Source organism: Monomorium pharaonis, chromosome 5 (assembly GCF_013373865.1).
Source record: "Monomorium pharaonis isolate MP-MQ-018 chromosome 5, ASM1337386v2, whole genome shotgun sequence".
NCBI classification, from domain to species: Eukaryota; Metazoa; Arthropoda; class Insecta; order Hymenoptera; family Formicidae; genus Monomorium; species Monomorium pharaonis.
Genome location: NC_050471.1, coordinates 4,868,983 through 4,893,579, shown reverse-complemented (window position 1 = coordinate 4,893,579; position 24,597 = coordinate 4,868,983). Strand labels below are relative to the sequence as shown.

At 34.2% G+C, this 24,597-nt stretch overlaps 2 protein-coding genes and 1 long non-coding RNA gene across 10 annotated transcripts in view; 1 reads left to right on the top strand and 2 right to left on the bottom strand.

Annotated features, from left to right (window-relative positions):
• The first annotated feature begins 103 nt into the window (after positions 1-103).
• On the top strand, positions 104-1,154 carry LOC114255035. Its single transcript, XR_003626365.2, has 2 exons — positions 104-617; positions 731-1,154. It is a non-coding gene; the product is annotated as an uncharacterized LOC114255035 (long non-coding RNA).
• A 38-nt stretch (positions 1,155-1,192) lies between these two features.
• On the bottom strand, positions 1,193-9,114 carry LOC105833826 (probable tubulin polyglutamylase TTLL2). Of its 3 annotated transcripts, XM_012675845.3 has the most exons (11): positions 8,646-9,114; positions 8,375-8,433; positions 7,579-7,755; positions 5,271-5,396; positions 4,749-4,852; positions 3,911-4,043; positions 3,564-3,840; positions 3,259-3,461; positions 2,903-3,166; positions 2,389-2,675; positions 1,193-1,600 (listed from the first exon to the last, which is right to left on the bottom strand). In XM_012675845.3, exons 3-11 carry the CDS (start codon positions 7,654-7,656, stop codon positions 1,480-1,482), a joined length of 1,593 nt encoding a protein of 530 aa, XP_012531299.1. In that variant the 5' UTR covers positions 7,657-7,755; positions 8,375-8,433; positions 8,646-9,114; the 3' UTR covers positions 1,193-1,479. The 3 variants fall into 3 exon arrangements, with proteins under 3 accessions (XP_012531299.1, XP_036143689.1, XP_036143688.1); XM_036287796.1 differs by having other exon boundaries at positions 4,749-5,537; positions 8,646-9,112; XM_036287795.1 differs by lacking the exon at positions 8,646-9,114 and having other exon boundaries at positions 8,375-8,602.
• A 2,007-nt stretch (positions 9,115-11,121) lies between these two features.
• LOC105833822 (PDZ and LIM domain protein Zasp) overlaps positions 11,122-24,597 on the bottom strand; it is a 35,170-nt gene continuing 21,694 nt past the window's right edge. For 2 of the 6 annotated variants that reach the window (XM_028192810.2, XM_028192812.2), the window contains exons 9-17: positions 24,137-24,283; positions 23,333-23,389; positions 22,501-22,636; positions 21,995-22,039; positions 16,088-16,235; positions 14,829-15,015; positions 14,627-14,747; positions 14,339-14,454; positions 11,122-14,161 (exon numbers count right to left, since the gene is read on the bottom strand). In XM_028192810.2, coding sequence (XP_028048611.1) covers positions 14,084-14,161; positions 14,339-14,454; positions 14,627-14,747; positions 14,829-15,015; positions 16,088-16,235; positions 21,995-22,039; positions 22,501-22,636; positions 23,333-23,389; positions 24,137-24,283 — 1,035 coding nt within the window. In that variant the 3' untranslated portion in view covers positions 11,122-14,083. Of the gene's footprint in view, positions 14,162-14,338; positions 14,455-14,626; positions 14,748-14,828; positions 15,016-15,123; positions 15,209-16,087; positions 16,236-21,994; positions 22,040-22,500; positions 22,637-23,332; positions 23,390-24,136; positions 24,284-24,597 lie in introns of all 6 variants that reach the window. The other 4 variants (XM_028192813.2, XM_028192811.2, XM_028192814.2 and 1 more) reach the window with 4 other exon arrangements.

Here is a 24,597-nt window from a genome sequence, read left to right as displayed (position 1 = left end):
TGTAGATAAATTTCATTACTGTAATTGTTAAAAAAACAAATTGAAACGAATTACAATACATAAAATTTTTATCATTTTCTCAATCTTTAAAATATTGGGTAAATTTACAGAATATACAATATATAGAGTATATTTAAGAATTATAAATATAAGAATCGATTATGAACCTGTCTATATATTTATTCACATTGATTAGTTTACTATTTTCGATATAAAAGATTAAGAATAAAAAATGGACAACAAATTGATAGATTAATAGAATTTTGTTTTCATTTGAAAGTCGCGCGAGAATGTGGCCATGTTGAAAGTAATCACGTGACGTGCGCTGCGCGCACACTCTACCATGTTAGTCGCGACTACCGCGGAACGAGTGTGACTGCGAAATCGCGGACACGGTTTCTTGCGAATTTTTGTCATTGAAAATTAGCAGCGCACGTTAATTTACGCCAGGATTAGCGAGAAAAGTTACGGGCTAACGTCGCGTCGCACTTGTCTGCGCTCACGTTTGTTCGCAGTCGCGTATTTTCGCCAGAAATCCGCGGTGTCGAATTCTCGACGCGAAGCAAAAGATCGGGGGTCACACGAGTAATCGCACGGCTCGCAGAAACAATGGGCTGGTGAGCAAATTCGACTTGTACTTTTGTTACGTGTTAAATCATGCGTAGAATGCATCTCATATTCAATTTCACTTCACTGCAATTGGTTAACAATATTTTATATGTGATTATAGGTCGTCGTTTTTCATCTGCAAATTCGTGGAGAATCGAATAAAGCGGAATCGGCCGAAAGTTGAAAGTCGAAAGGATGATTATGCGGATCGACAAAATGCTGCGATTTGGTGAGTAAATTTGATATATAATCATTAACAAAAGGTATAACACATTTCTTTTGATGAATTTGACGTTCAATGTTGTAATAATAATTAAATTTATACATAGGAGAATAATTTTGTTATATATAATAGCAGAATTATAAAACTATTGAACTATAATAATTAAAACTTGATTATTATAATTATTATGAAATTGAATAATTGATTGTTATAGTAAAGCAAAACTTTTGTCATTAATAATAACTAATAATAATAAGTTTATAAAACCGTGAATAATTGTAATAATATAAAGTTAAAATTATAAAAAACAATTAAAAGTCAATTGTATTGCAATTGTTATTGCCATTAAATGCAATGGTGTTGTAGTAAAATAATTTTTATTAATGAATTGAGCATGAGATAGCTACATTTAATGCTAAATATGATTATCATCAAAATGCGAATCTAATCGCTTGTAAAATCTAGTAATCGATTTTTTTTTAATACTGAATATAATTTAATGTACAAGGATTGATAGAATGAAAAATGCACGTTTAGTACAATGTGCATTGAATATCGTACGAAATATTTCTTAAAAAATAAGATAAATAAGCGTTAAAGGATAAATAAACTTGAAGATTGTGAACGAGAAATCCTAATCTAGGCTTTTACTTTTCTGGCAGCCAAATTTCTGTATTTAATTCAAGCGCATTTTGCAAAAGGGCATTGCACTGCTGGTCCGTGAGCTTTTCGTTTCTCTGCTGTATCTCCTTTGCAGCTTTTAAATACCTGTTTGAAGAAAAAATTATTACACAATTGTCACTTATATTTTCTATAAAACAGAAATATTTATTCTACTGCCAAGAAAAGTGATTACTTAATTTACTTTTTTTTTCTAATAAGTAACGATTATCTTCAGTATACAATATTTTGACAATAGTCTTAAAATATACTTATCACAATTTTTAGAAAAATTATATCATATTCCTAAAAAAAGAATTTATACTTTCTTGATTAATATTATAAAATTGAATCTAAAAAAAGTGATAAATAAGTCGAATTTTTATTTTTATTTAATATTCTTAATTAAAGTATTAAATTATTAGAATTTAGAATAGATTTTGAATAAATTTGTTAATTATAATAAAGTTGCGATTTGCAGATATATTTGCGGATAAACTTATATATTTAATTCAATACTTATTTAATTCAAATACATATTTTTCTATGTGTACACAGAAGTTTAGTAAATCTTGTTTTAAGTAAACGATGAGTATTTTAAGATTATTTGTCAAGGAGATATTCTTTGCAAACATAATCGTTACTTAAAAGAAAAAAAACTAAACAAGGAATTGCTTTTCTCAGCTTAAGAAATAAAAATAAATTTTTCCGTGTGTACATTTATATTTTAATGGTTTTGCCTAAGCCGTAGTTAAATACGTTAATTTTTTTATACTTAAAGTTGTCAAATTGTCTTACATTGAAAGTTTTAATAATTCTCTCTTTTTTTTAAATTTTTAAATATGATGAGTCCTTAGCAGAATAATAAAAAGGTTTTGATAGAAACAGAAAATTACTTTTGTATGGAAAGAACTATGTTCTTAGTTTCGTTCTCGACAGTTCTGGGCGATGGTCTTGCATATTCCATGTTTTCGATGTGTTTCGTCCGAATGAAGGGACAAATACGAATCCATCCGCCTTCCCTCACGCAGGAAACTCTCCAGTCTCTGCCGTTGTCCCAAATCGGTGACGAAACTCGATTTTCAATCATGTTTCCTTTATATCGACGTATATATTTGTCCATTATTAGTGTGTTATAACAAGGCCAGGTGGTTGGGCAAACTTCTGGTGTTGATTGTCTCAACTAAAGAAAAGTGACAATATAAATAGCATGTATTATTTTTCTCTTTCAAATAAGTAATACGCTTGCAAAGTTGCGTTAGTGTTTCTTGCTACTAAATTCGTTTTCATGCAATTTCTTAATATTAATTTTTTCTGCTTTTCAATTATAATTTGAAATATTATTTTTCATATGCTGTTGATATTTAAATTAATTAAAAAGAGAAGGGTGGAAAATTTGTTCACGATTACCGTGACTCGGGATTCGGCGGAGAGATTTAGAAAAGTTTCGGCTTCTCGTCCGAGTTTTGATCTCTTTTTCACGGAACGGCCGAACTTGGAAGACACTTCGACCTCATCCTCCTCTATGCGATTGGAACAGGACCAGATTGTGAATAGGGAAAGCCCGGTATTACATACTGGAAGACCCAACAGATCAAACAGATCGTGCAACAAGGGCTTTTTCACTTCCGAATCAACTTCGCAGTCGTTACTCAAAGCCGGACTTAGATTTACCTGTAATTATTTTGTAAATTTATTATATTTTTTATTATCTGATTTAATTTAATTATTTTATTTTATCTTTTTACGAATTACGGTGTATTTACCTCTAAAAGCCACGGCTTCAAGTTCTCGTCGATCAGTACGTCGAAGCCGAAAAATTCGAAACAGTTTGAAGACCTAGGAATGCCTGCTGCTTGACTTAGAATTGTTAAAGTCACTAGACACGAGATTCTCTGCCAAAGAATCCAATCGAAGTATCCTAACTGTTCGAAATATCTTCGTAATTGCCTAAATGTCCACTTGCATCCTACAAGAAAGTTTTGTCTTATTTGTAAAGCTCTTTTTTTAATTTGTCTGTGCAACTATAGAAACAAGCATCAATGAAAAGGTAGTTAATGTATAAAAATACCGGCACCGATGCGTTCCTTCTTTTCCGAATAGCCTGGTCCTAGTTTGTTCAAAGAAAAATTTGTGAGATGTCGAAAGGGATCATCTAGTCGCTCCAAGGAGAATTTTTCGGTAGCGAAACGAGCCAGACCTTCCTTGTATAGGTAAATCGTTAATGGGCGATACGACGGCACGCACACATACAGACGAAGATCGAATTTATATCCGCCGATCAGCAAAGGATTCTCGATATACCTTTGCACAACCGCGGCGTTGTCGTACGACAAGTCACTTAATTTCTGGAAAAAAATACATATATCAAATTTATGCGATTTACATTTTGGTTTGTATTTTAAAGAGAAGTCTCACGCGAAACAGAAAGATTCCTCTCCCTTGACTCTGACCGACTGGCTTGCAAATCCAAACTTTGTCATTCTTCTCGCAACGGTTACATTCTTCGGCCAATCTCGTGTACTCAGAAGGCAAGTTATATCCTACGGGACTAATACAATGATATTAATATTTATACACAGAAAGAAAAATGTCGAAGTATTGAGAATCAAATATTTCTTATGACGTTTTCTTCGATATCTGTTTATTACAAAAAAAATTTATTTGTGAAAACGAAATATATATTTCTATGAAATACATCTCATTTTTCTTATTGATTGGTTTATGCCCTACAAATAAAATTTTTTGAGTAAAATAAATATTATGTCGCATAAAAAAATTTCAAGTATTTTTCTCTAATAAATGGCTTATTTAAATAGGGCGAATTAAATGTTGTATTTCTAGCAAATATATTTTTTATTTTTGCACACACTGGATGTTATCTTTTTAAATAAGGTATATTTTAAAGAAATATATTTCAGAAGTATATTTCACAAAATATTTCACAGAAATGTATATTTTATTTTCACAAATGAATTTTTTTATAACAAATAAATATTGAAGAAAATGTCACAAGAAATTTGGTCACAATATTTGGGGTTCTCAATACTTCGATATTTTTCTCTCATTGTCAGTGTAAGGATAATTTTACTTTCAACTTTGCGATTTACTTATATTTAAAATGAAAAATAACAATTATTGAAGATATAATTAACATATAATTGATTAAATATTTTAAAAATAATTTGTTAAATAAAGCTTACGTGTTTATTTAAAAATTATAAACGTATATGTAATTAAAAGTTTATTCATGTACCTAAAGTCGTATATTGAACCGTGTATTTTTTTCATGCGGTTCAAGTGACGGATTAGCTTATCCTTTCGGCAAATGGAATTTCCTTTTGGTATCCGATTGATGAACTGTTTGAAAAATAATCCGATGTACTATTCGAGTCTACTTGTTTTCTGCGATTCAATTAACTTCAATTAAGTTAATTGAAAATTGGAGAAAAGTTAAAATAAATGGTTAATTTTACATTAAATTCAGATAAATAATTAATTGAAAAATTAATTAATCGAAACATAGAAAATAAATTAAATTTAATAAAAAGGACTGTCGTTACATCAATTACAAGTCAGTTAAATGTCAATTAAAGTTAACTAAACTTGAACCGAGTTCTTTCTAAAAGAGAATTAGAAATTACTAACAAAAGACAAGAATTAATATGCTATAATAAAAAATAAGATATTTGAAATAAGGTATTTAAAAGAACAATTTCTTTGCTTGTTTACGTTCCGGCTCGAGATTTCAAAACGCAGATAGATATTGCGTTATTACCTGCCAGGGGAGTAATGGCCTGTAATGTGACGTGGGAAAACCACCGGACCGCCACCATAAATTCCATCGATCTTTGAATACATTATTTTCGCCGGCGTACTCCCGCCATCCCCGTTCCGTGCAAACCTGCGGAAGAAAACATCCGCGATAGCGAAAGGGTGGCTGTTATTACCTCGACGTTTATTCCGAGGGCCGGATACTATTTATAACTCGTCTCAAATGTCAATATACGTGAGTGCTCAAGCATTTTCCCCCGTTGTCAGACAACTATGAAAAAGGCAACGAATCTTTTTTGTATTATTCGCAATAGCATGAAATGCTATAAACGCGATAACAAAACGCAAGCATTATTCTTTGCGAAGGTGACGTAAGCATAACTTTGAAAATTTGGTATCGATCGATATACTACGTTAACTTGTATTTTTGTGTTTTATTGGCGGATTTATAATAATTTAAAATCGTAATAAAATTTTAAGGTAAATTTACGTAGTATACGTATGGATAAAAATAGTTTTGTCGATGCAATCGATTTCCGGATATAAATATTTATACAAATAAATTTGTAAAGTATAATTGACTTATTTTGATATCTTGCTAAATTTGCACTTGTACCAGGAGCTACAACCAAAATATCATAATCGATATCTATTTAATCCACATGCCTATGCACGTGTTGCATCGATTTCTCCAATTGATAGGGTGGAACCACTTTCAGTTCGGCAACCGAAAGTGCATTCCTTAATTTCGGACACCTACGCATCCCGAAGTTTCGAAACTTTCGAGGGTGAGGCACGAAAATAGCGACGACTGCCCTTGATTTATTATCGTGTTATTAGAACATTAGGAATGACTGCTCGCTGTATCAAAAACGAGCCAAGGCCTCTGATTACAATTAAATCGGCGTGCACGATACGCTTTAATTGGAGAGTTTATTTTCGAACCGCCTTAAATTTACATCTTTCAGACAAAAAGTTTATACGTTTGCAAGCTTATTATAATTTCCATTCTGATTTAGAGTTATTTCTTTGTTTTCGTATTTGAACTGAAGTTAATTTCTTAAACACAGTATTTATGCAAATTTTCCTGGATCACGCAAAGTAGTCCGAAATTCTACAGTATTCGAGACATGATATATTATTATTTAATTTCGATTAATCGCATGTTGTGTGAGATACGATTGAGCTACTTTCGTAGCAGCTTATTTTAGATACGTTTATGCCAACTACCGAATAACTCGCGAATTACACGTTCGTTGTTACGTTTGGCAAGCTTCCATTTTTTAAAGTCTTTCTTTCACGAATAACCCAATTTTTTCTGCTCTATTTTGCTCGACAGTTTCAGTTAGAAAATAATTGGTAACAGATAATTGATTTAATAAGTGAAGATGGACATATAAAATTGAATGAAGAAGATTTGATTTTGTTAGAACGTGCGAATTTTCGAATAAAGTCTTATTACGTAAAATCAAAATAAATATGAGAATTATCCGTATAAATTGTATAGACAAAAGATTAACAATTTATTTTTTTAACTAAAATAAGAAAGCATTAATTTTGATATTGCAAGCGATTACAAATTCAATTGCTAAATATTTCATTGCTTTAAATAGCAAGATTTTATTGTTTATATAAATTCGACTTTATCAATAATTCAATAATTCAAATTTTAAACATAAAAAATTTACGATAGTATAATATTTGTCTTTTTGAAATTTTTTTAAGATTATATATATTCTAAATTAAAAAACCTATTAAAATTAAGTACAATAAAACGCACTAGTAGCCGTAGAACATGAAGTAGTGCGGAGATATAAGTTTTCCGCCGGAAATTTTCACAAAGTCCAACTAAGTCCTCCGTTTTCTACTTTTTTACCATTGCATGTCACACTTATCTAATCATCGTGTCTAAAAGCGGCAAGTGTACGCAGAGGCGCGTTGCAGGTATGCATGTATGTATCGCGTACCTTGAAAAGTATTTAGTTCAAGGGCGCTAAGTCTAAGTCTGTAACCGTGCCGCGCGAATAAATTCTAAGGGACACAAAAATCGAGCTGGGGGGGGGACTTATCTCCGACGAGTCTTTTGGGTGGTATAACGTAACGTTTTCGTCGGAGCCGACGACCTTTCGCGCCGAATCGTATCGATCATTCGCGATGCATCGCGCGGCAACGCGTGCGGTCGTTTCGGCACTTGCACGTCAATGAGTGACGTGCAGATTCACAATCGTGTTATTATTAGTCTACGATTTCGATCGTAAATTTTATCGATTATCTCTTTTTTTTAGTGTGCAATTTATTTCATCTCATCGTACCTGTATAAGCAGATGCGGTCCGGTACCGTTGTCATTTAGTCTGAACACAAAAGGCCCTTCCATACATTTTACTGCCATAACGAAGCATCATATCCTTTTTGATATTTAAAAAGTATATCCTCGGTTTACTTATATCATTATCACATTATATTTCAGTAGCGCATTACGATATGTAATCTAAGTAAAAGAAGGATTAAATTAATTAAATATAACTTTGTATTAGCAAACACATCAACTAATCAAGTCAATTTATTAATTTTGTATCGTTTCAAAATTACATTATTAGCTTTTTTGTAGATAAATCATTCCTTATTGCCTTTTTAAAAGTGGAAGTTAATTTCTTTATTAAAAAGACATTTAAAGCGCAAAATAAAAAATGTTCTGGTAAAATTAGATAATTTTTCTTTTAGTACTCTTTCTTTAAAAAGAGTTCAATAAATATAATTTCACACTTTTTAATAAATAACGCAAAGTAAATTAATATACTCATTTTGTTGATAAAGATAAAGAGACACAAATTTCTCTAACAAAGATAATAAATAATAAATATGGATTTGTTTTATTTTACATATTAAAATAATGGAGATAAAGAACCAAACGCGAAATAATTTATATTAATTAACGGCAAAGACATATCTATTAATATCCTAGCAAGGTCTATGTATCGTGTAGATAAACTATTCTCCAATGTCAAGGATATTTTGAAACATAAAACGAATATAGATTGCGCCACGTGTATCGTGTCTGTTATTTCAACTTTTACTACAAGCAAAATAGAAAGCAAGAGAAATCTTACCTCTCTCTGCATATGATATACATTTTATTAGTAATCCTAATCACCAAACAAAAAGTTATCTGCAAAAATGAATATTATATTATATTATTTCCAAATTTGTAGAAATACATTATTACATATGATAATACTTGAGATATGTTTGAGATTACAATTTATTGTATATATCTAATTTAGTTATATAACATATATAGGAGAAATGCAATATAATTTACGATTAATATTGCAATTTTTTAATTGTAATTCTACTTGTTAATATTTCTGAGGGACTTACACAGTGATAATCGACGAAAATGAATTTATTGTCAATTCCGCTGACATTTCGACTAAATAAATCGAGAATCGCCCGTGGTTTCGATACATCGAAGCTTTTTTATCCGCAAAGTTTCTCGCTGAGATAGCTTGTGTAGACAAGGCGGGATCTCGGTTCTCACTGGTGCGCGGCCACGTTCCGGTCTACGCAATCGCTTTCGGCTGGTTCACAGGTGCGCAGGCTACCACTGTCTCACTGCTTGCAGCTTTTATGCGCTTTCCACCGCGATTGCCGCAAGGACGTCGGATGAGAATGCCGGTAGTAAGATAGTAGGCGATCAAAAACAGCTCGTTGTGGAAGGATCCGAGAGAATTTAGATAATTCGAATTTATGGAAGGTTATTAGAAGCACGCGACCCGCACTGTCGTTTCTTCCCGTCAACGTAAGGGAATGACTGCAACTAATGAAGCTCTAGATTTTGAACTGAAATATATTAATATCAGAATAATTGCGTAATTATATTAACAAAAATAATAATATTAATATTATTAACTATTATTAAAGTAATATAAAAAAATTTAATAATAAATAGAAATATAATATAATAAAACTACAATATCAAAATGTAAAACTGTAATTAATAATAAATTTATAAGTATTTATATATTATAAATATATATTTAAGAGATATATAAAATTCTTAATCTAATTCTGCCATCAACGAGTACGCTACGTTTTAACGATAATTTTAAACATGAGATTGAACTCTCCTCTATCATTCCCGCATGCTTATAAAGTCTCTCTCAGTGGCCATTTTTAATGGGGAGACAATTATAATCCATATTTGAAGAAGATTCTAACAGAGATAAAAGAATATTCTTCAGATGTCACGCGACGATAAAAATGCGAGAGCAATTAGAGTTCATGAAAATATTTTAGTTTCAACAATTACATTTAATTAGGACATTTGATTCTACCAGAATTTTGTGAGAAAGTTTTTATCACCGCGAAACATAATGTGCGACATCTCGTTATTGATGATATTTAGTGATCATACTTAATTATTAATCAAGACTCACTAACGACCAATTGATGTGCGAAGGACAGAATTGCAGATTAGGTGGTTGTACGCAAAGATGAGAATTGTATGTGTATCTCAGGTATAGGAAAATCGACAAAAGTTTGAAAGGGCGAACGTAACTGACGTCGTAACGACTTGAAGTCAAATGTCAAATGTCTTGCGTTAAATTAAATTCTTCACTGCATACTTTTTTTGCCGCAATCATCCGTGCAAAGGAGTAGTTAAGCTCTAGAATATTTGATATTATATTTAGAATCAAAGCAAACGAGAAAAAGGACAAGGAGTTTAGTTACAAACGTAAATAAATAAAATTGCAAGATCAACTATATTTTAAAGATTACTTGAAGGCTTTGAATAAGAAAGTCTCAATATTTGTAAGTATTGATTTTGGAATATCGTTTCTTAAGACTTGTCTTTTTTATTGAAGCGTACGTAGCATACTATCAAAATCAGTTTTTTATAAAGATCTTTCAACAATTTTTTAATATTTATAGTTTTAATCTGATTCATCGTTTGCTAATTTTATTTATGAAATATTTTATTTTTGAAGAAGTAGAAATCTGTCTTTCGTATCTGTCTTCTTCGAAGGTAGACAGGTACCAAAAGGTCGCGCTAATAATAAATTGATGAGATGTCAGAAAAAATGGCTTTGATTAAAAAAACCGAATTAATCTGATTATTCTCGTCGAACATCTTATTTCGATTGTATATCAATTTCTTTTGAGATAGACGAATAAAAATAAATGGTTAATCTTGCATAGTAAGATAATACTCTCGTTCATTCATCAGTTTCAAAATTTAAATCACGATATGATCAATACTCCTATTCATTGAAATTTGGAGTACTAGTTGTAAATAACACTCGTAAATCGCGCATATGTTTTATGATTTTACTGGATAATTTTATTATCCACCTCGTTACACGCGAATTTCTCGTAAAGTTTGCTTTAACTTGTAAGAGAATCTTTTTATATGTTTTGATGAGTTTCAGAGGTTGAAGAATTGAATTGACTAAATAAAATAATATATTTGTATACTTGTTATTTAATTCAAATAATTGAAGCTATTTTTTGAGGTAAATAAGTTCGATACATTAGATGAAATAGACGTTTCTTTAAATGATTAAGTTTTGTTTGTCGAGTTTTATTTGTTTTATACTAATAATAAAATTAACAATATAAATTAATAATAACGAGCGAAACTAAACATAAATATGTGTAATAAATGTAAAACGCGGAAGAGAAAATATAATTAAATTAAAACTATATAAGAGAAAATAGATTTAAAATAAACAAATTTAAAGATTTTTATAGAATTATAAATTTTTCTTTAAAATTCTATTTTAACAAAATATAATAATTGATTTCAAAATTGATATCAACGCAGGGAGGATCGAGGATAAGAAATTTGGAACTCTAAAGTGAACATTTCTTTTTATTTTATTATAAGCAACACGTAACACGCATATAGAGGCTTGTGCGATACTCAGCCGACAGTCAGCCAAGCAAAAGTTGAGATTTTGTGGTCCGCACCGTTGTACGATTTTTGATGATCGAGCGGCGGTGATCGTTTGATTATTCGTCATCGAGAATTACTCGAGCAAGTAAAGTTAAGTTTCTTGCACACAGTGTTTTTCCCTTCTTTTCTTCGGAATCATTACAAACGCATTAAAACACTTACATACTATATAATTACAGGATTACAGTACAGTATATATTATCTTCCACAGACAAACGAGTTTTCTGTCAAAGTCTCTCTCACATGTCTACCTTTTTTCCTTTTTCTCTCATTCATTCTTATTCACAAACAATTACGTTAACAGAAGTTCACACAGATAGCACAGAAAATCTAATGTATTATTACATTTGTAATAATATTTGTCCTGTTAGAATTTCTTATTTTGTAAAATGGAGCCGTTTTATCTTCACATATTCTCACGTATTTTAGAAAATATTTCAAATGTCTATTTTGTTGATTTTTTATTATATCTCAAATTAAATATAGAAATTTAATTACTATCGCCTCCACACACTAAAGAAATCATAAACTTAAATGTAAAAGATTTAGATACTATGAAAATTCTCTCTCTTTCTCTATAATTATTTTATGATTTAGAATTAGATGTATGTTTTCAAAAATTTAAAGACATGGATTCATTATTGAAAGAGTTTTAATGACACAGAGGAAGAATTCTTTTTCAAAAAAAACTGATATAGAGATTACAGTAGTTAGAAGTTTAAAGAGTTGAGAATCGTCAGCAGGTCGTTCCTACCGTGCGAATTTTAGTCTTTCGTTTTTCTAACTTGTGAATCGATCAGCTGATTAAATGAAAGCTGGGATGCATGTTGAACCTGTTATCAGCCTCGGCTTTAATCGGTTGATTCTAGGGTACGGCGGATGACTTACGATGAAGTTTGCATGTACTAAGAATATATATCTGCTCGTCGTCGATTTAGTAAAGCTATTAAGTATCTTCGGCAAATACTTCTTAATGACTTATATACACAAAATATGTCGGACTGACTCTGTCATAAATTAATAGATATTACTCGCTACTTCTTTCATGGACATTTCTTTCATCTTTAAATTAAGAACAGCTTGTTACTATTATTTTAAAAATAATAGTTCGATTTTTTATCTGTTAATAATAATTTGAGCTATATTAATTCCTTCATTATTAAGGATAATTAATAATATTATTTAATATATTATTTGATTTTCAAAAATTGCACTTGTAATTACCTTGATGTTTATTGGATTGTCTTAAAAATACATTTCTTGTAATAATAAGAATAAAATAAAGAACTAAATTTCATAAAAAAGAAAGAGACATAGAAGTGTGAGTAAAGTAAAATTGAGTCCGTTTTATTATTATCATTAATCTTATATCTCAGAATTATTTGTATTTAAAATCTAATGCATTTGCACGCGATTTCGACTATTCAGAAATTATGTAACCATTTTCTGTCTTTATGTGATCGATGCATTTATTCATTCATACGTTCAATCTTTCTCTGATTTTTACACTTGCATTCATCTATTCTCTCTCGATCGCATTCTCCTTCTTTCTCTCGTCCTTTTGTTACGATGCACCGCCGCCGTCGATCATCAAGCAAAGGAGGAATTCGCCATTCGCCATCCGAAACATTTGCTATCGCTCGCTGCATCCGGATGCACCTTGGAAATACGAAATTATGCTCACGTAATACTAATTGTTCGGATGACCTTTGCGTGATCCGTGATCGAGACGACTCTGTCGGCGGCTCGTTCGTTATGTGTTGTATCGTCCTAGTGTTTCCTGCCGCGAACGATTTTACGAGGTATTCCGCTAAAATTGCGGTTAGACCTTCCGTTATTAACCGCAAAGTGCAAGGATACGTCATTAAACGACCCCGACGTAATTCAATACGTCGCGTCGCCCGTTCGCGGTCGGCGTCGACGTCGCGACGCACTATCGTGATCGATATGACTACCGTGGCCGAAAATTCGTAAATGGAATTGTCGAAATATCGTCAAATAGAAGACTGCATCTCGTGATAGACGCCAGATGATTTAATTCTAAAGAGCACGAATAAATTTTTAGTCCAAACTATGCGACGTATAAAATCGTGATAAAACGAGCGCCCTTTTTAAGGAATATTTGATTAGAAAGGAACATAGTTTCTTTTGACTATATGTTTAGTGCTTGTAAATAAAACATTAATAAATTAATAAATTTCATAGATTAGAAACGAAGACCTGTATCCCCGTTGAACTCATTATAACGTTGTGATGATCAATGGTCTCATGCGCCGTTCTTAATTAAGCTAAATAATAAATAATAATTAATATATTTCTTCCGCGTAGCCAAACGACACGCGACATTACTCGCGTATCTCGTGAAAATGTGCGCTGTAAAGAATTAATCAGGGTGATTGGTGACACTGGAAAAAATACAATATTTATATGTCGTTTATTAATATTAGTAACAGTCGTTATGTCTTAAAATTTTATTTTTATCATATTTTTACATATCTTATTTTTTAGATATCACACACACTTGATGATGTATCTATTCTATAAATAGTCATCACTCTCTCTTACCGATATTAATATTTATTATTTTCAACGATAAAGTTTCTTTGTCAAAATCACCCTAATTGATTCCGTATTTTTGTATTTACACGAATGATCGCTCGCGGATTTGACAAAGGGTTAGTCAAGTGATCTCGGTCGAAGACCGGTACAGAAAAAAGAAAGAATAATCACGATAAAATAATTGATGCATTAACACTGTACGCTTCTCTCTTCTTTGAATTTTCTCTCCATTTCTTGACTCTTTCAATTTTTCCCTCCTGTCATTCCATCGATTGCATGCGATGGTCAGAAAACGGATGATTTAACGCGCGTGATTTTTGCAGAACGGACGACCGCCTTTCGCGTAGAAGCTTTGACCCTCGAGATTCTTCTTGCACATCTAATGTATCAACAAAAGAAATAAATGCTTGATATTAATCGTAAAATACTTTTATCAGCTTGCGAGGCTGTAGATCTCGGTACACTATAAAAGTTTTGAAGTTTTAAAAGATAAATAATAAGAAATGAAAAGTAGCATCTCGACACATATAAGTCCCTCCTAAAAATTTTTACTTACGGTGCAATTAAAGCACTGGCTGTGATAGTTGTTGTTTAGGGCTTCCACCCAACGGTCGCCAGCCTCGACTGGGAATCCGCATGCGAAGCATTTCGTGGTGAACAACTCGTTCCAGTCTGCATTAAGGAAAACATTGAGAGAAATAATTAATTTTCATACTTAATTGAAAATAAAATAAATATTACTTGAATTATTTTATATTCAGCATATATTTTTTAATTTATTATTTAATATCGTTACGGTGAACATTTGTATACTTTTGTATTTTTTTATCGCGGGAATACTAACCAGCTTCGCAATATGGCAATCCTTCCTCTAGGAAGAACGGACTATTACCAAAGAGTTTGCCACAATAAGCGCAATTGAAGCATTCAGGGTGGAAGTGCTTTCCAATTGCATTCAAACAATCCTGTACATTAAAGGCAAAGAAATCGATATTTGACTTATAATTTGTGATTTGTTATCGACAATAAATCACTAATATACTCACGCCCTTGATCTTGTTGTTGCACTTGTTGCATGTAGGCGCAATGAATCTTTCGAAACAGTACTCGCAATAAAGTTGTCCTTTTTCCTCGACGAAGCCGATGTCTTGAAGAGGACGACGGCATTGGGCATTAACGCAAACGAAATGATCGGGACACCAGATTTGGCCCAAAGCAGTGATAAAAGGCCCTCTATAATTTACATTATAATTAATTTGATGATTATCTCGGAAGATATTTATTTTTTAAAACACACAGGTGTTAATAGACATTTATTTGCGAAAGAGATTTTATACGAACCTTATGCATTCTTTGCCGTCTTTACAGCACGTTGGTTTTAGAATGAAGCCATTCGACTTGTGATTAGTATTTTTTTCGTTGTTAGCTGTCAACAACATGCAATGGAAATTGTGTTAATCTCTTACAATTAGATAATTACTAGTACAAACAAATGGAATAAATTCTTGTATATCACTCTAATGAGTGAAAACATAAATGTTTGAGTAACAAAAAACACAAGAAATAAGAAATACCATTTTTCGATCAAAGCAGATCTTGATGCTCAATAATATTTTCATATCAATTCATATCAAAATTATTGAACATATTTTTTAGTTCCATAATTTACATGCTGATATGGGGATCAGATTAAAATCACGGTTTGTCAGGTTTGAAAGGCTTGTAATATCATTATTAATGGTTAAATTAATTTGAGATATTATTCTGACTTCAGTTTACAATTTTGTTTTGAAGTTAAAGAATTAAGAATAATATTTTTAATTAAAAATTTGAAAATTAAATATAAAAATACAAAAAAGAATTAAAATTGTAATGCAGCAACACAAAATTATAAAACAATTTTTTTTAATTATATTTAGTTATATCTCGTTACATTTTTAATTACATTACTTAAAATTTGCATAATTATATATTAATTGGCATTTTAACATAAATCTGATTTGAATACACTGACAATTGCGTGAAAATATATGAAAAGTTTGGTTTTTTCAAAACTTCTTTGAAGAATTTAAAATTGAAAAGGACTATCACACACAAAGACAATAAATACATAGCACCTAAAAAACAAGACTAAATTTATACATCCACACATGATATATACATACATGAAAACAAGTACGAACACAGAAAAAAAACATTTGTAGAAAATAAAACAAACAACGTCCAGGACAAAATGTGAAAAGCAAACAACGAAAGTAGCAGATATCATCATCAACATTATCGATCCAGACGTAATCCCGAGTACCTGACGTATGAGTTGCAGTGAGCGCACATAGGTATACGCGATCCCGCTCCAACAGCTTGATTCAGGATACCTCGTCCACGTTTGGGTGCACTGCTACCGGCGAATGATCCGCTCTTGGAACTCGCACCGAGGCCACCGATTCCGGTACCTAAATCCGGGTGGGACGACAAATTTGGTGGGTCTACTAAATTCTGGGTTTTACTAGGGAAATCACAATGGATCTGGTCTTGACAGTAATTCTGAGTGTTTTGGCAATGATTGCCGGACTCGCAGTGAGTTTCGCGATAGCTCTGAGTGTGATAATAAGTGTTCTCGGTGTAATTCTGGGTCTGAGGAGTTTGAGTCTGAGTCTGGAGCGGCTTGTAAAGCTGTACCACGGGCACATTAGGCTGACCATTCTTGGCGGTCAATCGCGCAAGCTGGCCGCTTAGATTAGTGCGAGGTTTAAAGCTAGGAGCTGAATATTGAGAAGTCGGTGGAGGAGTTTCTTCGTAGGGAAGTGGGATTTGAGGAAAGGGAAGATTTGCTTTGGCTTGATTCGGGCCAGGTTTTTTGCAAGGTGCCACGCAGACGGAACCATCGGCACATGGTGCTATGCATATGTCAGAATCCGGACAGTTGGAGATGTTGAAGTCGCAGGCGGATTCGCGACCGCAAGTACCTGACGGTTGACCACAGGTACCGGATTGCATGCCGAGTGACGGCGACACGCATACACCCGATCGATCTTTCGTGGCTGTTACGCAGATTCCGGATCTAGGACAAATAGTCTGAGGACCATCGCAGGGTACTACAACAACACCGGCCTTGATTCCATGATCGGAATGCGCTTTGCAAGGTAGAACAGTCACCCCCGTTTCCGGACAAGGTTTCGGTGAAGGAGTCTCATATCTTACGTGACGCACTTCGGTAGAACTGCTGTAGGTCGGCTGTCTGACTGGCGTAGATGATATCATGGGACATGACAAACTGGGCTTTGTATGGCTCATCTGGCTGATGGCACAGATACTTGATTTCGGATTCTGCGATGGTAATATATCTTTTTTTTCGCATTTCTCATAATCTTCGAATACTTGAAGCGATTTTTTCGTGTGGGTCGCAGTATTGTCCTGTTGGCTGGTTTCTTCACTAGTCATACACCGTGTTTCCTGGAACTGGGCATAAAGTGCGTCCGTTGGACCCGCATCAAGACTGCTAGTCTCCTTCTCGTCGTAATTGACGGTCCTCGAAGCAGAATATTCTTGCTTTCTATGACCGCTATCGATATCCTCCTCTACATGGTAAGAAATAGTCTTGCGCGAAGGAAAATGTACTGATCCTCCGCGTTTCGATGGTGGTGGATCTTCTCGAACTTTTGGGGCTTGAGCCTTCACATAACAAGCGGGCGGCTTGGGTGGTCCTTGAGCAGGAGACTTGGATCTCCCAGGCGTTGGAGTAGGTGTTCTGCTAGGTACGTAAGGCTGACTCTCTATTGGTCCCTTCCTCATTACTACTAAGTTTTTTTGATAGGCTGGTATAGCATCCGGCTTTTTTAAACCACACGTGAAAGATTTGGATGACTTGAGCATTTCCGGTCGAGGTCTCGCGGTAGGCGACGCCGAAGAGTCTCTCAGATGGTAATCAGGCGGCGGAGTAGGCAATGGTCTTGGTTTTGATTCCTTGATTTCTTTTTTGATATACATCTGTTCTCGCGCGTAAGATTCTCTTGTCGTACCCTCTTTACCGTATAGAATGTCTAAAGGTGGGCAATAATCGTTATTTTGTATCTGAAGATTCGGAGTCTGCGCACTATTGATAATCTGTTGATCTTCCGGTCCGATTTCACGATTCAAAGGAGTGTAGGATCGTTCAGGCGCTATCATCAGTGCTTGTTGAAAAGGCGAGATTGGTCGAATCTCCTCTTTGGGCGGTGGTGGCTTAGGTCGACACCTGTGATCTAAATAGATAGTCTCCTCGGTATAGAGTTCTTTCACGCTAGAAGTGGCGTTTAGTGGTGTGTACGGCCGATCAGATGCAGTCGTTAAGGCATTTACCATCTCGGACTTCCATTCTTTGGGCGTGGAATTTTTTACAGGTGTGTCTGATAAAGGTTTCGGACCGGTCTCTGTCTCCTTCAGGAACTGTACCTTTTTCTTGCACGTTTCCATAGTTTCTTGAGGCTTCTGTCCGTATTTCGCGACAATATTCCGTCTCTCCGGCACTTGTTGATCTCGAAGACTCTGATGGACTTCTACTTGCTCGCGCAAGCTTCTTTTGCGCTCGTCTTCCACGGTTCCTTTTCTTTTCACGCGTTCTTGAACTAATACTTCTTCGGTAATTTCTTCGTATGTTTCCTTTGTAACTTTGCAGCGTCCTGGTGTAGACCCATCCGATTCCGTGATGCGTTCTTCTCGTACGACAGTTCTTCCCAAAGGTTGCTCTAGTACTTCCTCTACTTCTTCATCTTCTTCATTGAAGGTTACATGCTTCTTAGTCTTTTCTTCTTCTTCTCTCTTTCTTCTTTCTTCTTCCTCACGTTTCTTTATTTCTTCTTCTTCTTTTCTTCGCTCTTCTTCTTCTTCTTCTCTCTTTCTTTCTTCTTCCTCTTGTTTTGCTTTCTCCAACATTTGCTGGGCGTCAACAGCTGACGTAACCATCTCGGCAGACTCCACCACCGTTCGTTCTGTTGTGTCTTCTACTTCTCGGTTGATATGTTTCTCAGTTTTTCTTGTGAAATATTGAGATTCCGTTTTATCTTCTGCCTCTTCTATCATTGGTACGCTAGATCTTTCCATTGGCGATGATACTCTCTCCACGGTCTTTTCAAAAGTTGCCGATTGCTTCATGTGCATACCATCCACCGTCTCTTCGGCTGTCTCAGTGATGAAATCATGTTCTCCTTGAATTCCCTTCGACACTTCCGCTTCATCTGTCTCATCACCTCTCAGATCGGTAACCTCAATATCGATTTCTTTGACCGTCTCTGCTGGTTGTTTAGGTGCGGGCAAGGGAGGTTTCGGACAGATTGTTTGCTCTCTTCGACAAATCTCTGTTCTGCAAGCTCGTTCCTCCCGATGTTTCTTGCCACCCGATATACGTTCTCGGTGACAAACTTCCCGCTGCATAAACTTTTTGCAAACTTGTCCTGCTGGCTGCTCTTGCTGTGTCGATACTGCATAACTCTGTTGATAGAGATTCGTACCTCCGCTGGTGACGGTTGCGGTCCACGGTTTTGGAATTGGTTGAACAATTCTAGTAGGTGTCAGCGACCTTCGGACGCTGTCAGTCGAACTTGGCCTCGAAGTTGTCATATCTGATCGAGATGTTCTACTGCTAGTATCCACCAGCTCGACACGTCGATATACAGGTTGACCAGAACAACTTATCCGGTCCATCGCGTCAGTTTCGTGTCGGCGACAGCTCTCTCTTAATACTCTCTCAACCTCTCGATCGATGCTTTCACTTCGGTAACTCTCGGTTCTACGACTCAAAGCTCGTTCGCAAGCCTCAATACTGGCACGTTTCTCTTTGATCTGATTGCACCTTTTGTCGAAAATAGGATTTGGATTGATGTATAAGGGACTGGCAGTGGGATATGTAATATCTTCAATAGGTTTCGGGGGTGGCCAAACGAGGTTCCGACGAGACTTTACGGAGCCGGAACGGGTGGACTGATCTCTCGTGTTTTCTACGATCTCGTAATAATAGGATCTCTCGTGAGTTTCGCTGTTGGAGGTTTCTGGGATGGCAAATGGGGGTGGGCGATAGAGACATTTCGCCGGAATTGCAGGGAAGAGAAAACACGACACACAAAAAGTATATAATGCACGCGTTCGGGAGGGCAAGTGATCGATTAGATTCGTCAGGGTACGTTAGAAAGAACAAACAAAAAAAACAGAGAAATTTGCAGTGAGTAAGAAGCACGATGAACCGCGCGCGCCCGTGATTTCTTTCCGAAGCCATTAAAAGTACGTATTTTAAATATATAAGCGCAATAAATAATTTAAGTTTGCCAACTAATTTTTAAACTAGCGAATTTATTTTGGCATAATTGTATATTGATAACTGTAAAAGAAGGAATTTAAATTAGAGTAAATATAGTAGGTATATTAAATGTTTTTATAAATAATAATATTTGAAAAGTTTATATATTTTGTATATTAAAAATACTACCTTATTACAATTTTATAAAATTTTATAAAATTATTTTACGTAATTAATTTTTTACTTGTAAGATAATTTGCTAGAATTTTAAATATGTAAAACATGACAAAAAGAACGGAGTTATATTAATTTCATGAATAATTCTTATTTACTTCGATTTCCTTTTGACGGAAGAGAATCACGAGCACAACACGGTATGCAAAACTAAGAAAAAAAGCAAAAATATAAGGCATTTAATTAAAGATTTAATCTTTGTGAAAAGATTTTTCATCACATAAATCAACAATTGTGCATTGTGATAATCACTCAGCACTCGATACTTTAGAGCAGCGTGAAAGCTGCGTGCCTTTGTGTGTTAGATATTGCTTTCAAATCGGTCATAAATAGCAAAAAAATTCTACAATGATAATGCATCGATATATTTCGAATATTTGAAATCATCGATACGAAGCGAAGAAAAACGCTGTAAGTATGAACTTGTGGGCGAATATTGATGAAATGATATGGCAATAAAAAACCATAATAGATGTACATTTGTTCAACGAAGACCTTACGCTTTATTTCGCATCTGCATTTATTTATTCAACACCCTGGCTTGGTGACAATATGTCATCAAGTAACACTTCAGAAATATTATTAAATTGGTGTGCTATTTCACGATTTTTGTTTTTGGTAAAGATAAAACAAAATCAATCCCGAACAATATCGGAATATAATGAACATTGCAATATTGAGTTGACTGATAAGAATATATTAAAGTAGCTAAACATAACTTTTCTCGTTCTTATATTTTCTATTTATTGAGAAGTTAAAATTCTTTCTATAAAACTCGGAAGAAAAATCGTGAGCAATAAAATCGGTTTTCATAGTCTGGCACTTTTATCATCTGGATCGTGTTTGTATTTCGGTTGCCAACATGAAGACGACGACGGCGCCATTGAGAGCTATTGATTCATGCGAATGTGAGGGAGAAGGGTCTGGGTTTCGGGTTGAAAGACGGACCGGCTGAAAAAAGATAAAAGAAAGATTATGCGCGGAAAGAGCGACACGATAACACGCGGTGAAATTTCATGAAAGACAGACATGGGGATCGATCCATATATTTTCCGGAGAAGAAATTTTCTTTGTTAAAAATAATATAAATTTTTTTTAACATAAAAATATTATATAATTTTTTAAAAAACAAGTACTATATAAAAATTATTAAAAAGAAGATATGGTAAGGGAAATACTTATTTTATTAATGTGCACATAAGTATTATTATAGTATTAAATATTAGATTTATTATAAACAATTTCTAATTTATATAAACTTTCTCATGGTAGACTTAAAATAATTAACAATAAGAAGACGGTTATTTTTTAGATAATTTTTCGAGCATCGTGCAAGTGTTTTTGAAGTATGAAAGGGGGATAATAACACATATTAGAAGGTCGCTACAAACTGTCACAGCTCTCAGAGTTCGCCGTCGTCGTCGAGATAACGACGAATGATAAGGAGCCAAGAATGAGACAATCGAAACAGAGAAAGAGAGAACCCCCCTTTTGCTTTCTCTCTCTTTATCGCTATTTAAAGAGATCACCACGATGTACAGACCAACGAGAATCAATGATCGATTGATCGATATAATGATATAATGTTATATACGGGCTGCGTGCATGGAAGAGAGAGCGACATAATATGTGAGAACGTAAGCCAAAGGAGGCGTATCAGCCAAAGCTCGAAACTCGGTCAACTGAGCGGCTCTAATCTATTCGTCGTACCTCTGAAAGGCGAACTTTTTGGCTTTGGCAGGGTAGAGTACCGACCTATTTGCAAGAACCGAAGGTAGAGTTAGGCCAAGGACGCACAAGACGAGATCACGATTATCTTAAATCGATTATCGAGATTGCTCCTTCGAAGTTTTCAAATAATTGCGTAAAATCAACGCAAGTTTTCCGAATGAAAAAAAAAATGAAGAAACACTTCAGGATTATTTTTTCTCTATCCGTTGTTGCTTGCGCGGATCGAACATTGAAAATTTCAGTTCACAGAAAATGAAAATATTAACATTATCTTCCATTGCCTTCCTCTTTTTGTATTTATGATAAATATATTTATGCGACATTATATAATCTGAATTATCTGAATATATAGACATTTTTAAGCATGGATTTTACTTTTTTTTTTTATCGAACATTGATACTAGAGAGATAAACAAGCTTTTGTTATTCTCGTGTCATTGCATCAATTCTTTACATTGAGTCAATTTATATTAAGATTAACCTACCTGTCACAGTCTGGCTTTGAGGACGTGGCAGGGTATTGCTTCCGGAATTTAAGGTTGGAGTCGGAGATAGATTCGATGAGAAGCCACTCGATCCACCAAAGGGCTTAGGACCAATGAGACTATTGCTCGTTGGTGCCTGCAAATTCACAAATTTCTTTAATTCACATTTTTCTTTAATCATCACAATTATAATACATGATTTTTGTCTAACTTTTATGTGACCAATGTAGCGTTTTCCGTTTAAAGTATTTTAATATAATATTTTTTTTTTGTTTTGGTTACTGTTGCAATTCTTTTCGACATCTTGATTCAAGTGAATACCGTAAAATAACTCTTGTCAGAGAGACATGAAGTAAAATCACAACCATAGAATTAACAGATTGTAAAAGGTTAGGTTATCAGTGCCAAATATAACCGAACATGCGAGATTTCGCTGCTTTGATAACGCTGGTTAATGCAAAAGTGCAATAGGTTAATCAGTGGCCTATATCGCGCAAAGTCTCAAGGAACATGATACTATATTCCCGTGCTTAAAACTGTTATTTCTACTATGGAGGTCACATGCAAGCAATTGCACACATATTTGCACTATACTCGAAATATGCAGGAGCATCAAAGTTATCAATTTCAATCGCACTGATGGAACATTACTTTATAATTACGTTATTTTGATACGTTCTCGATAATAAAAACTCGAATTAATTTTTATGAATTAATTTGAATCGAAGCAACGACGTTTCACATGGCCTTGATTTTTATGAGATAAATTGTATACTAATGACCTTAAAGATCGAGATTAACGAGAGCGTTACGAATCGTACTGGGACTTTACCTGGACTGATCGTAAGCTCGGTGAGTCGACAGGCGGGGTGCCAAGGCGGGTGGTGGGCTGCAATATACAAAACGACAGAACGATGTCATGTAGGACGAACGATTAAAAATGAGATGAGAAAGAGAGAAAGAGAGAGAGAGGGAGAGAGAGAGAGAGAGAGAGGGAGAGAAGACGATCGGTATGAATGTTCCCGATTACGACAGGCTAATTAATCATGAGTTCGAAATAGTCAGCTGCAAAGATAATATAACTAGGTAGTCGTCTGATTCAAGGACACTTTGGTGGAATAACAAGCCACTAATCAATCAGCTTCATAATAATATTTGAGTATTGATGAGTCTTCGGTAATCGTTAGTGTATTAATCATTAACAAAAATTTTGAGATCTTAATCTGATTATCAATTAATGGATATGAAAAATAACACAGGACCACATTTGATTTAGGCATAAAACTGGTATCGGATCAGGTTTTTTATATGTTTTTTGGATCGCTGAACACGTTTCCTTCCTTAGTTTTGCTCTATCACGTCAGGATTTTGAGAAAATTAGGTGTAATGGCCTAAAATACCCCTAAAAACTTACCCCTAACTTTAAAATACCAAAAAACCTATAAAAAATATAAAACCATTACTTACATTTACCCAAAAACAATTGATTTTGGGTGAATGTAAGTATTATCCCTCCATTTTATCCCTTTAATTTGATTTGGTGATTATTTGATGATTAATAAGATAAGGAAATCATAATGAAAAGTACATTAGCGTAAGCGAATGCAATGATTGAGTTTTCGAGCACGTTGCCAACCTCTGCGCCACTTGTTTGGATGGTGATCGTACTCGTGAACGTTTTCGACTCGCCGTTGCACACGCCATTCCTGATGCATCCGTTCGTATTCGAAGTCAAGCGCCACGTATGCTGGGATCCGGAATCGGGGCTCGTACGATTGCACGCCTGGAAAAGCGATTAGTGCCAAGCAAGGACCACACTTGTTAAACTATCGAGATAACCGCGCATTCCGCTCGTCGAAAATGATCTTAACGTCGAAATCTTTCGCGGCATCACACGGCGCGATCATCGTGAATTTATATTTTAATTAAGTATCTTATCATTTATTATGAAGAAAGTTTCGAAGTCATAAATCAATACTGTTTTTGTCGATTTTGTAAGAATATAAAAGAGGTAAATGCAATTGTCTTAGTATTTAAAATACTTCACGGAGAAACATTTTCAAATATTCGATACATGATATTCTAACGAACTTTGTA

Coding starts and splice junctions, on each gene's coding strand:
- LOC105833826 (XM_012675845.3), bottom strand. CDS start 7,656: ATGGCAGTAAAATGTATGGAAGGGCCTTTTGTGTTCAGACTAAATGAC. Junction 3,462..3,563: donor GAAGGAACGCATCGGTGCCG/GTATTTTTATAC, acceptor ACTTTCTTGTAG/GATGCAAGTGGACATTTAGG. Junction 3,167..3,258: donor TGAAGCCGTGGCTTTTAGAG/GTAAATACACCG, acceptor AAATAATTACAG/GTAAATCTAAGTCCGGCTTT.